At 36.1% G+C, this 12925-nt stretch overlaps 1 protein-coding gene across 4 annotated transcripts in view; it reads right to left on the bottom strand.

Annotated features, from left to right (window-relative positions):
* The window catches only part of LOC108690695 (protein couch potato-like), an 82455-nt gene extending 72467 nt beyond the window's left edge, over positions 1–9988 (bottom strand). For all 4 annotated transcript variants that reach the window (XM_018198110.1, XM_018198114.1, XM_018198112.1 and 1 more), the window contains exon 1: positions 9690–9988. In XM_018198110.1, coding sequence (XP_018053599.1) covers positions 9690–9752 — 63 coding nt within the window. In that variant the 5' untranslated portion in view covers positions 9753–9988. The remainder of the gene's footprint in view (positions 1–9689) is intronic.
* Between the last annotated feature and the right edge of the window lie 2937 nt (positions 9989–12925).

Here is a 12925-nt window from a genome sequence, read left to right as displayed (position 1 = left end):
TATATATATATATATATATATTCAGTCAACGGTACACTTCTTATTACATTTTGATAATAAATAAGATAAATAAATTAGATTTATAGATCACTTCTTTATTAATAAGAATTAGAATGAGACTCGCTGTAGGAAACAACGTTTCGCATGACTGTACGAAGTTACTTGTGTTTCGTGTTTATGCTCACGCAAGATGACTCTCAGTTTCCCCTCATGTAACGCGATCTAATAGTTGTACAGTCATTCGATAACGAAAAACCTTGTATTATTTACGACAGTGCGTGCATTAACACTATCAACAAGCGCTACCAAACAATCGTTATAACAATCCGTTTGTTTGTTTGCATATCATGAATCCAACGTGTTAGCGCGACCAATCACATAAATTAAATTCAACCACCCACTTGCGGAGAATTCGAACAATCACGAACTCGAAATTTTAACCACCATTCCTCCTCCGCGATCCCCCTCATGACCGATCGGTCCCGTTCCATAATGAAGTGGTTACATGTCTGTCTGACTAATAAATCGTTAGTCAATGTTGCCCCATTTTGTATACGATTGGGATTTACGGTTAGCTTGGCTATGCAGGCAATTAGATGATTGAATACGAGGCAGTGCATTCTAACTCGCTTTCGAGCAACATTGGTATGTCGAAATGTAATTTTGCGATAATAGCGAGACCATCAATATTGAGTAAAGCTTATCAATATTCATGGTACTGCTATCACAATAGTTAAATAAAATTTACATTTCGTAATTCATATATTAAATAAAATATACATTTTGTAAGCAAAAAATTTTTTTACGTGAAAAATTATTTCAATACTAAAAGCCAAAATAACTAACACAAAATAATCAACATTATTCTCTTTTTAACTCTTTTTAACTCTTGATAACTTAAAAATAGTAGATTTTTTTTCTTTTTAAAGTAATATACATTTTACGAATTTTAATAGAGAAAAATGTTTAATAAGGACAGATAATAGCAAAGATTCAAATAAAAGACGTACGAATGCAAAAGTTAACAGGAATGCACCTGAGTTCGCATTTCGACGACGATCGTCGAGCACGCGCAGATTTCCTCGGCGATCGAGTATCGATCCCGCATCGTCTCCTCGGGCAACCGCGATAGCAAATTCGGCCAAGAAAGTCTTTCCCGCCGCGTCGCTGTCAGTGAGTAAGGAGGTCAGAATGAATCGACATGGGACAATGGGAATCTCTCGACGTTGACACTGTGACAACGAGATCACTCGCAAAAAAAAAAAATGAGCTGTCCATCTCGTTTCGCTCTTAGATTAATTATCGATACGTGCATCTGGGCGAATTCATGAAAGCGTTCCGTAATTTATTTGACGAAAGTTGATGAAAATACGTTTGCAACTTAAGTAACAACTTGGAATAACTTGGAGTCTCATTGTGTTCGCTCATTACATCGTTATGAAATTATGCATCGCATAATTGCATGACAATACGCTTCTTGTAAAGATTAAAAATATCACATTAATTTAAATTTAAAATAGTTTAAAATCGTGGGAAAATATTGCGAAAACTTTCATGAAACTTCTTCAGTTCTGTATTTTACAAATGAGCATCTGTCTGTTTTCTTATTGTTTCTTTTTAATTATACATATTTTAATTTTACGTAATAAGAATACATAATTCATTAAATATTTAAAAAATTAAAATTGCAAATTATGCGATATATTTATAACAAAAATGCTCAACGGATATCTCTAAACAATACACTAAAAAAAACTAAATTTTAATAAATATTTGAATAATTTTACGTAAATATTTATTAAACATATATTTATTTGATATAAAAACCATTAATTTGATTTAATTATTATTTTTTATTATTATTTTGAATAAATATTAATTTACTGCAAATAAATGTTTATTATTCAAAGAAATATATATTAAAATTTATATACATTTTTTTCAGTATCCATTTTCATGTTTTCCTTTATATCATATTATAATATTTCTGCGAAATCATCATTATTACTAGGTGTTACTATAATTAGTAACGATCAATATATTAAGCTAATACATACTAACATACACTGCTTAATTAAGTAGTTCAATTAGTAGATTGTTTACGTACAGAGAAACTGCTCGCAGATACTAATTTCTCTAGGCTAATTACTCGTTCAAACAGAATTCAAGAAAGATCAGATCAAGATATTCACCGACTGAGAGGAGAAGTAAACAGGGCGTGTGTTCTCACGGCAAATTTTCAGCTCATTTCGGACGCACGTCATTGCAAGTGCAACTCCACGCGAGAATTGTAACCTCTTTACAATGTAAAAGTGTAATAATGCCGATTTACGTAATCATAACGATTGCAGAACCGTGAGTTTTCTTGCGAAACAAGTGGTGTGCTCTTCTAATGAGGAAAAGAAAAAGCGAGTGTTGCATTCGAACAAACTCCATTCCCGAATATCTAGCATCACCGTATCTTACAGCAATCATTTCAAATCGCTAGACTAAAGCAATCATCTCTCGAACTTACGTTGGTTTAATATTCATATGAATATATATTCATGTTTTAGAGAATTCCGAGAAACTCTTTTTAAATTAAAAAACACATTTCCGAAATTAAATAAAAAATGCTCATAAAAAATGCGAAGGTATAAAAGGACTTCTTCAACTTTACTTTTAGACATTACTCATTTCGTGATTTATTTATATTGAAAAAAAATTTTTCCGTATTATTGTATGAACATATTATTAACTCTACATAACATTATTAACTGTACATTATGCCCTTTATTAATTACGTACTGTGATCATTATATACGATTATATTCCAGTAATACGATAAACATCAAACATGATAAATGGATACATGTAAAACATTAGAGAAAACTTTTCAATAATAAAAATCAATATTTTTAACTTATATAGGTCATCTTTTTTATATTTAGTGACTATTATTTCAAATTCAAGTGCTAATCTAGATTTATATCAATTTTACTATTTTAAAATTCATCTATTATTATCGTAACGAACATATTCTATATTCATCATATACTCACTACCACATTTATTATACTCGAATTCATCCTATATTTTGCTTAAATTTGTCTCGAACAGATAGTTAAACGAGAGAAGATCGTTCAAAGCGAAATTAAACTTTCAGTCGCGTTTATCGATTCACTCGCACCTTCATCGACGATTTCGTGAAAACCAAGACTTCTGTCGCTTAGCGACCGACGATCGTCAATCTCGCCAACCCCCGTATCGGATTTGTGGCAAATCGATTTAGCAAGGTTCCTTTACCATCGACACGTTCCAGCAAACAAATCCCATCATCAGGAAGACGAGAACGGTCAAGGAAAAAGGATTATTCTCCGATGTACGATGACTTCCTCTCGACTCCCTTCCTCATAACTGCCAAACATCCAACTTCCGGTATTCGCTAAAGAAGTTTAAACATTGCCGATGACCACTGAAGCGAACAGACTTTTTACTTTTATTTCTCTCAACCGCGATGATCGATCGTTTAAGTTGCGCGCGCGGTAACAGCTGCTCGTAACGGTTCGAAGATTTCAGAATTTCCCGCTCGCAAGTGTTAAACACGGTGAATCGTCTGTAACCGCTAGTGCTAGTGCTTTTTTTAAGACGCGAGATAAATAATATAAAAAATATTTCTACGTGTCACGCATACTCCACTTCCTACAATAAAATAAATTCTACAATGAAGCAGCAGTAGCAAGAAATCGTGAAAATTAATCTGTGCTCTACGAGTTGCGGTATTAAATTTATAAATAAATTTCTTCGAGTACCAGAATATGTGAAAATAAAGATTCATGCACTTCATGTTAATATTAAGAATATTAAGAATATTTTATATGTAATATTAAATATTAAATGAAAAATGACTAGATATAAAAGGATTAGATTTAAAGAAATATTAATAACAGTTTTTAATTTTATTAAAGTTCTTGTTTTAGAAAATATCATCATTTTTATATAAATTATGTGCACATTTTATAAATCATTTGCATATTTTTTAACTCAATCGTTAAAATTTCAGTATATAGAAATATTCAGAATTATCTCTACGTAACTTTTTTTAAGATGATTACAATTATTAAATCATATCTTTGAATTTTATCTACAATCTTAATAGTATAATCTTAGATTTTATATAATTTGCATTTTAACTTGGCTCTTAATATTCTTAACGCGCGGATTTTACACTATAATTAAAATTAAACATAAAGAAATACTTTAATGAAAGCATATATAACGAATCATTTATATTTCAAAAATTTTATGCGTTTTGAAAAATGAGGAAAATTTTTTAAAATATTAATAAACAGGTCGAAAGACACACGGAAAATCTTGCCGTGAGAAGCGAGAGTCTCTTAACCACTTTTTTTTTTTGCAGTGCATCCACTTTCTGTATCAGTTTTCTCCCACGACCGAGAGATCGAGTTCTACTTTCTAACTACAGCGGCTACTGACTTCCTAGTGTGAGCAACGTGATTCGATCGTGAAATTATCAAGAGTCGATAAACGAATCAGCTGCGCGTGGCATCGTGTTCAAAGTTTCCTCGTGAATTTTACAAATACGACATGATGCATGAAAAGAATCATGCAGATTATTTCGACTCAGCGTAATTAACACTACCAGAAATTAATTATTCAAATTATATAATTATATTCCTCCTTTAAATTTAATGCCACAAAAACAGATAAAATTAAATCTCTCTTCAAATCTCAAAATTAAAAGAGTACAAAATTATACATTACCTAATATATTACATAATCCAAATAAATCGATATAAAATATCCATTTTATAAGTTTATGAAGGCAAAATCATTTATGCAGTGAAAGTGTTCTTTAATTAATTATGTCAGTATACTATATAATAACTAGAGCAATGATAAGCCGCAAAAAATAAGAATAATTCTCCTATAAACTTTCAACTCTCGTTCACATCATACTTATCACGCTTCTCTTTCCCTTTCCACCTGTATATTACAATTCCAACGATTTCTTCATATAACCGCGTGCATTTATTCCGCTTTCGTTCCCAACCGAGATTTCGGTCCATCCGAATGCATTAGCGTGCAGCTTTGAGGATTCAAAGCCCAATACCCCGTTTGCTTTCCGCACGAAACAGACAGGAAGAAGGACGGAAACGAGAACGAAAGAAAGCGAGGGGCGGTTTAGCCAGCCGGTTCTCTTTATGCATGCACCTGCACACATCGATGAAGATTAACGCATAATACAGACTCCACTATTCGCCTCTAACAGGATAATGTTATTGTACATATGTATACCCGAGCGCAATCGTTCGTTTGCTTAACGAATTTGAAATATCTTTGTGAATTTTTTTACGCGCCGCTGCTCTTTTGCTTCTCGTTGGCGAGGTGGCGTTTATGCGTGAATCTTGATAATTACGCACTGAGTTGTAATCACACACGTACACCAAAATTTCAGTGAAATCGAAATCTATCGATTTCGATATTGATATAATGAAGACATACACGGTAAACATATATGTAGATATTGCATTTATATTTGTAACATATTAACATATGTTATATAATTGAATTTTTATGAACTCTTTCGAAAATTCTTTCGAAAATTTATTGAGACTGTATTTAGAATAATTTAGATTGAAATACTAAACGATCAATTAATATTAATATATGAAGAAAAAATATTTCTTTTTAGAAACCTTCTTATTATGCCTTATGATAAAAATTATTATATTACGTAAAACGAATACAACTTTATCGAATTAAAAACAATAAAAATAAAATTAATTTTATTAGCTATCTTTATTTGAAACTAATAACATATATTTTCACTAACTTGCAAAATTGTAATGTTCTAAATAATGTTATTACTATCAAAACTGATTAAAGTGATTGTTATGCTATACGTACTCAAGCTACAATTCTGTTTGGAAGTTAATATCGCGTTATTGTAGACGTCAACTCTCGTAGGACATCGACGCTCGTATTAAAAGCCATAACCTGTTCGTGAATTTAATTTTCTCGATTAACGAGGAAAAGCATGAAAGCATTTCCTCGTTATAATCACGAACTCGCACAGCGAACGCATCGTCAAATGAAAGACCGACTGAAATGTGAAATTTTCCGCGACAAAACAAAGGTTCGAATAAATATTCGCTTATCATTTTTCTATCTGAATTCCGTCGTTTTGAAATAAACCCGAAAATCAATGGTATGATTTTAACAATTTCAGAAAGATTACAATACAATAATAACTTCTCATAATTTGTTAATTTTACAATAAATTTTCAATTTGTAAGATATATAATTACATTTACAAATAAATTTAAATTAATTTAAAAAATTTCAGATTTATATATATTTAATCGATTTTTCTCTAATAAAAGAAATCATGAAATAGAAACGATCAAAAATACTTTCCAAGAATCAAGTTATAGAAATATTTAATGATGCAAATTAAAAATTTGTGGGAAATATTTCCTATAATATTTTTGTAATAAGAGGAAAAATTAATTCTAAATTAGAATCAAAGGATTAAATAAGTAAAAGACAGCTCTATACTTCTATATATAATTATATATATTTTATATAATTATAAAGAAAATAATTTCTCCTTCCATAAATAGAACAATAAAAGCTCTCGCATTAAGCTTGTTATAAGTATATATCTTTAGAACAAATAAGACGCTATTTGTATAAATAACTACAACATAAATAGTTAAAATGGACTTAAATGAAGTAATAAAATTAATGAGTAGAAAGGTATAACAAGTGGAAATTTATTTCACACACAACACGGTTAATTTACACATTCCTTGAGCTACATAAATTTAACTTTTCCTCTTGAAAAAAATAGCATTTTTACCAAAACTTGACAGTGCAAAATGTGATTGCCTATGAGCATCTGCTCCATCGTAAACATTGTAAATCGATTGACCCTTGGAAGTAAAAAACGGACGGCAGGTTCGCTGGTTACGCTTCATTGGGGTCGCCACCCGGTATGTTCTGCGACCTAAGTCAAATCATTTACCCGTATATGTATGCTGCCCACGTATATACAACGTACGCGTGTATACGCACGTACACACATACATCTTTGGCACCCACGTTACAGTCACGAGGCGTAATCCACCTCCCGCATGATGTGACATAGCGCGAAGCGTGCTGGCGGGCCCTCCTTGGTGGCCCTCTCGCACAGTCGCGGAAAAATCAATAGTGAACGTAGTGTGGTGCGGCGTGGCGGCGTCACTCTTTCAGGTGGCCGTCTGCCTATGCCTGTGCTCATGCCTGTGCCTGTGCCTGTGCCTGTACGAGGAAGGAAGCCAGCATGGCAGACGAGAGGGCAGGCGGGCGTGCAGGCGAGCGAGCAAGCGAACAAGCGAGCAAGCAACCGTCCGATCGAGCGCACCGGTGAAAACGAGTCACCTGCGAGGCATACACTCCGTCGTGGCAAGCACGCGATCGAATTCCCGCCTTCCATACCACGAGACGCGTATGTGCATGTGCATGTATGTGTTTATATTTATATGTATATGTATATAATTATGCATGTATATACGATGCTGCGCAATGACAGCTTTGCGCGGTATTATCATTTATCGAAGTGCCACTAGGACTGTATTCCTTCGAAATAATAAGAGTTTACCCAATAAATTTATAACTCGCCTAAAATTCTTTCAAAGCTGCAGAGTTTTTATCCAATTAAATAATTTTAGTTAAATTAGATCAATAATTCATTAGATAAATTATTTGATAAATTATTAGAAGTAATATTTAATGTAATAATATATACATATATATGTTTTTTTTATATATACATATATATATATATACATGTAATAAAATGATTTTCAAAATTTACTTTCAATTTTCCATTTCTTTAAATTATAATTTATTAATATTTTTAATTGTTTCGCTACTTTACTTATTTATTTTATAAATTTAATTGTTAGATATGTAGATACGTGTTGACAAAGATACATAATCAATGTTACAAAATATTTTGATATGTGCTCACTTTAGTGCAATAATTTGTTATGTATGTGTATGTAAAAAAATCTTGCTGGACGTAAAAAATTTCAAATTTACTTTGAAAGCATTTGATAGCGTATGCTATGAAACATTAAAAGACCAAACATTTCAACGAACACAACGCGTAAAAATTTAATGTACACACATCTACGCTTCTTCGCGAAATTCCGCTATTTCTACATTTGTATTTTTTCTTGAAAAGTTTTACGACATTCTTGAATATTCTTGACGTATATCATTGCAATCAAGTGCGCAATACATACAATGATACAGCACAGAAACTTTGTTGAAGTGGTTTGAAAATTAAAGTTGTGTATGTAAAAACAAAGTTTTCACACTGTAAGTAACATAATACTTTCCTACAGAATTTTCGATTTGAAATCCATACGACATCATAAATTGAAGATACGATTTGTTTCTACTCTATGAACAGTTGTGTCGTACAACTGTTTCAACTTCGAACAATTGCGTCATACCAGCTGCCAGCTCTACAAAGAATACGTTAGCAATCGCGAAAAATTGTGCAAGATTATATAGTTACGGTTGATCACGAAGAACAAAGGATCCTGATGAATGCGCGTTATATACCGCGCGAACATAATGGATAGTACAATTACATATAATTGCTAACCTCGCATGTCTCTGTTTCGTAATCGATTTTGCATTTTGCCTCTCGATATACATTAATTCCAATTAATTCCTAAATACCTCTATTAATTACTCATCTGAGGATATCTGTTAGCTCCGCTGTAATAACATAATGAATCATTACTGAGAATACCGTAATGCAAATAGAGAAGTGCCATTTCTAATAATTTTCTATGCGTCAATAATCATTTTTTATCACTTGAGCAAAAACTCGACTAATCAATTCATAAATACGTCATGGAATATGATTAAAACCGTATTATCAAGAAGAATATTTTAACGTGTATCTGTATTCGTTTTTTGTGAATTACTATTTACCTTAATAATTGTAATTTATTTATAAACGGAATGCATTTCTAGTCTCTATTTAATTATTACATTTGCTATGCCTAGCGTTGGACCATTTCGAGCATGCATGATGTATCGAGCTTGCATCGAGTGCATCATTAATGAACGGCATTCTACACGCGGCGGAGGTACGCGCGTGTCAGCAGCCTGCGCGAATACTTCACTACGCGCTTGCGCGCGCTATGACGCGCGAGGGTTGGAACTTGGAACGAGTAAGAGAGACAAACGTGTATATACAAACGCGAACAAGGGGGATGGAGAACCAACCAATATGGCGATAATACAGAAGTGCGAGGGAGAAAGGATGGAAGAAGGAGAAAGGGTAATGAGGGGAGAGACCAATATAACCTCTCGATGAAAGAAAAGAAAAAGAGACGATATCTGATATCCAAGTATTCCCTTTGATGAAACGAACAGAAAGAAAGGGGTAGGTTTTGGAAGAAGAAAAATATATCGATAATCTCGTGAAAAACTGGCATGAAGTCAGTTCAGAGTTACGGTGAAGGACGGGAAGGGAAAGAGAGACAGAGGGAGTGCGTCAGAAGGGGTGGATTTCACCCCTTCGGCCATTCGTACACGGTACAAACCAACGCTGCGCGGCGCCGCCGTCGCGACGTCGCGGCGCCTCAAACAGCAAATCTCGTATTATAGAGAACACCTACCTCGTCTTCGCCGGTGGCCACCGTGTTAACGGAGTCCATGCTCTGCGATAGCGGCGCGTCCATGATGCAGGCGAGTTTGCCGGACGGTCCGGGATTGCCGGGGGCTGCGGTACGAGCGGGTGGCGGCGATGAATCCACCGTGTCCCGTCTCGGTCGTTTTAAAGCGGGCGGCGTTATGGTTGTACCGGCGAAGACGACGGGCGCCTCCAGGACGTATCACTGGAAAATAACCTTCCCTTCGCAAGAAACACGGGGGCCGCGGCCGCCTCCTCCTCCTCCTCTTCCTCCTCCTCCTCCTCCTCTTCCTCTCCTTCTTCTTTCTCCTCCACGCCTCCTCTCCTTCCCTGATCTGATCCTTCTCTCGCCCCTTCAACCGGTTTCTTTTCTTCTTCCTCTCTTCCTTCTGTTTTCTCTTCCTGGACTTTTCTACTTTTTTTTTCTCTTCTTATTCGCGTTTTCTCGCAACCCCGACCCGACTCACTTCTTCTTCCGTTTCCTGCTGCGGCTCTTCGCCAGCGCCACCACCGACCACCCTACGACGATGTCGCCGTCGTTGCACCTGTCACACGTTGCTGCTGCGAGAGGGTCGTGGCAGCGTAACGACGAGAAGTAATGAGCGAGAGCGAGAGCGAGAGTGAGAGAGCGAGAGAGAATGAACGAGCGAGCGAGCGAGAGAGAGAGAGAGAGAGAGAGAGAGGGAGGGAGGGGGGAGAGAACGAACGCGCCGTATGTATGAGCGTGTACGAAGCGTGAAACACAGACGTGTATAGTCTGTTGCGCGTTTATACGCTTGCGAACGGCATGTGTGTACGTGTACGCCTGGCCTGCAGGTGTTGTTCCCACGCGTCTATTTTAGAGCAATCGATACACCAGCAGCAGCGTGCCCGCCGTGTGGAGGTGGAGCAGGGCAGCCAGCGGTGAACGCGATCGGCAACGATCTGGCGATGTATTTCCTGTAAGCAGGAATGATGTTCATCTATCGGTGAAGGATGACCCATGCACCGGGTAAAACGAGTCTGATGACGTTCCGGCTGATGAACTCCAGCGCTGCTGCGTCACGCGGCTGCACTCTATGACAACGAAGAGGACGACGGCGACGGCGATGATGACGGCGAAAACGAGGATGCGCGAGGCGTACTGATGGTACGAGTACGACTTGCTACGTACCGGATGTTTGACACGCAGCAATACTCCGAAATGCCAGCGACGCTCGTAGGTACCAGCGGCAATCGGATAAGGTTGGCAGGCGATCGGTTCGTACTTGACGTCTTTGGGCTCCTCTCTCCCTCTCTCCCTCGTGATGATTTTCTGTCTCTCGGTCACTTTATCGGTGCGCCCCGTATGATGCGCGCGTACAATCGCGGGTCGTGGCGTGTTTTATGCGCGAGCGCGGACGACGTGATGCGGCGGCGGCAACGGCAATTTTCTTCGACGAGCGCGAGACCTCCTGGTTGGACGATGAAAATGTTAATTAAAGGGATTGGGACGGTGTCGTGAAATGAAATACGCGCAACGAAGTCGGAAAACGAGAATCAACACACCACCGATCAAGTTTCAAGGCAAGTAAAGAGTGATGGTAATAATAATAAGAATTTTGTTACGTGAGCGCTGCGACACGACTGGTACGCAGGTTGCCGACAGACTGACGGAGCGTGAACCAGCGCGATGACGGTGAGACGGGCGCGCGGGGGCCGCGGCTTCGCCGCGCCGTGCCGCGAGCGGCGAGGGTGAGGTGGGGGTGGCCCGCGGGCCACTGGGTCGGGGTAGGTGAGTGGGTGGATAGCAGTGTGGAGGGGGGGAGCTTTGGATCGAGCGCCGACGATGGGTGTGAGGGGAAGAGAACGACTCGTTTACGATTCAGACGAGGAGGACGGAGAAGCGAGAGGCGCGTGCCTGGACAGAGAGAGAGAGAGAGAGAGAGAGAGAGAGAGAGAGAAAGAGACCCTTCTTCCGTCGCGACTCATCGCCGGAAAAGGTGATGGAAAAACAGAGCTGCATTCGACGAAGGGATGACCACCGTTGCAAGGGGAAACGCATAGAGATAGGGATGCGTCGGGGTCTCTCCGCACGTGTTCTTAGATTATCTATGAGAAAGGAAATCTCGGTAAAAATATTCCTCATCAAGTTACGATGACAGCAAATAAGAAAAAATTAATAAATATAAAATTAATTTTTTTTATAATATTTTTTGTAAATAATAATTGTATAAAAAATCAATTTAAGAAATAGCATTAACATACGAATAAATGGTACAATTTTAATTGAGTGCAGATAGATATATTCAATTTTATTTAACTTCTGAAAAAATTTAATTTATGTGAATTAATATTCTTGAAATGGAAAGTAAGAAATGTATAAAAACGTGAAAAGATATATTTCTTTCTAATTTGATGACTTACGCATTTACTTCTTTTAGTCTATTTAAGAAATATTTATTAAAAATAAATTAATCAAAATTCTTGCTGTTAAAATAACAATATAAATAATAGAAAGGGCAAGTAGAGTCGGTTATAAAGTTGGCACAATAATAAATTAAAAAAGTAAAGAAATAGAAAATCGACTGTAATTAAATTAAAATTGAAACAATCATGATCATAACAATCGTAACATAACATATTTCGGCTGCTGATTTGAACCATTTTCAGATGTCATAAGAGAATATATTGTGAAATATTTATTCTTAATAAAATATCGATAGTTAAATAACAGCGTGATATTATTTACAAATTATAAACCAGAATATCTTGTAAATAAGTTACTTTAAATATTATGAGATTTTATTCCAAAAAAAGGAAAGAAATTTCGTTTAAAAAGAGAGTAAGTTTTGTCAAAAGTTCTCGTTGTAATGACGAGCGCTTTGATTCTACGTTTACTGCATACCGTTATTATAATAACCATAATTATTGAAGTTGCGTTATTAAAATGAGTTACAACAAAGAGGTCAAGGGAGAAGCATGTCCCGGGGGAAAATCTCTTCACCGAGCTTGTTACAAAAGGCGACGAAGGCGAAGAAGCGTGCAACGAAGGGATAGTCAGTTATCAACAAAAACAAAGGCTAAAGCAAAGTATGCACATTGAAGCATAAAAAAATGCAAAGATTATATCTAAAACATATTAAAGTGTATAAGTTTCATATAATTTATACATTTTTATTAAATTTCTGAATAAATATTTCATAAATACTTTATTTTATATAATTGCAGACATTATTCAATAATTGAAATCTTTTTAATTAA

The sequence above is a fragment of the Atta colombica genome, unplaced genomic scaffold, assembly GCF_001594045.1.
Source record: "Atta colombica isolate Treedump-2 unplaced genomic scaffold, Acol1.0 scaffold35, whole genome shotgun sequence".
Classification (NCBI taxonomy): Eukaryota; Metazoa; Arthropoda; class Insecta; order Hymenoptera; family Formicidae; genus Atta; species Atta colombica.
Note: the sequence above shows the minus strand (reverse complement) of the source record. Positions and strands in the feature narration are given on the sequence as shown.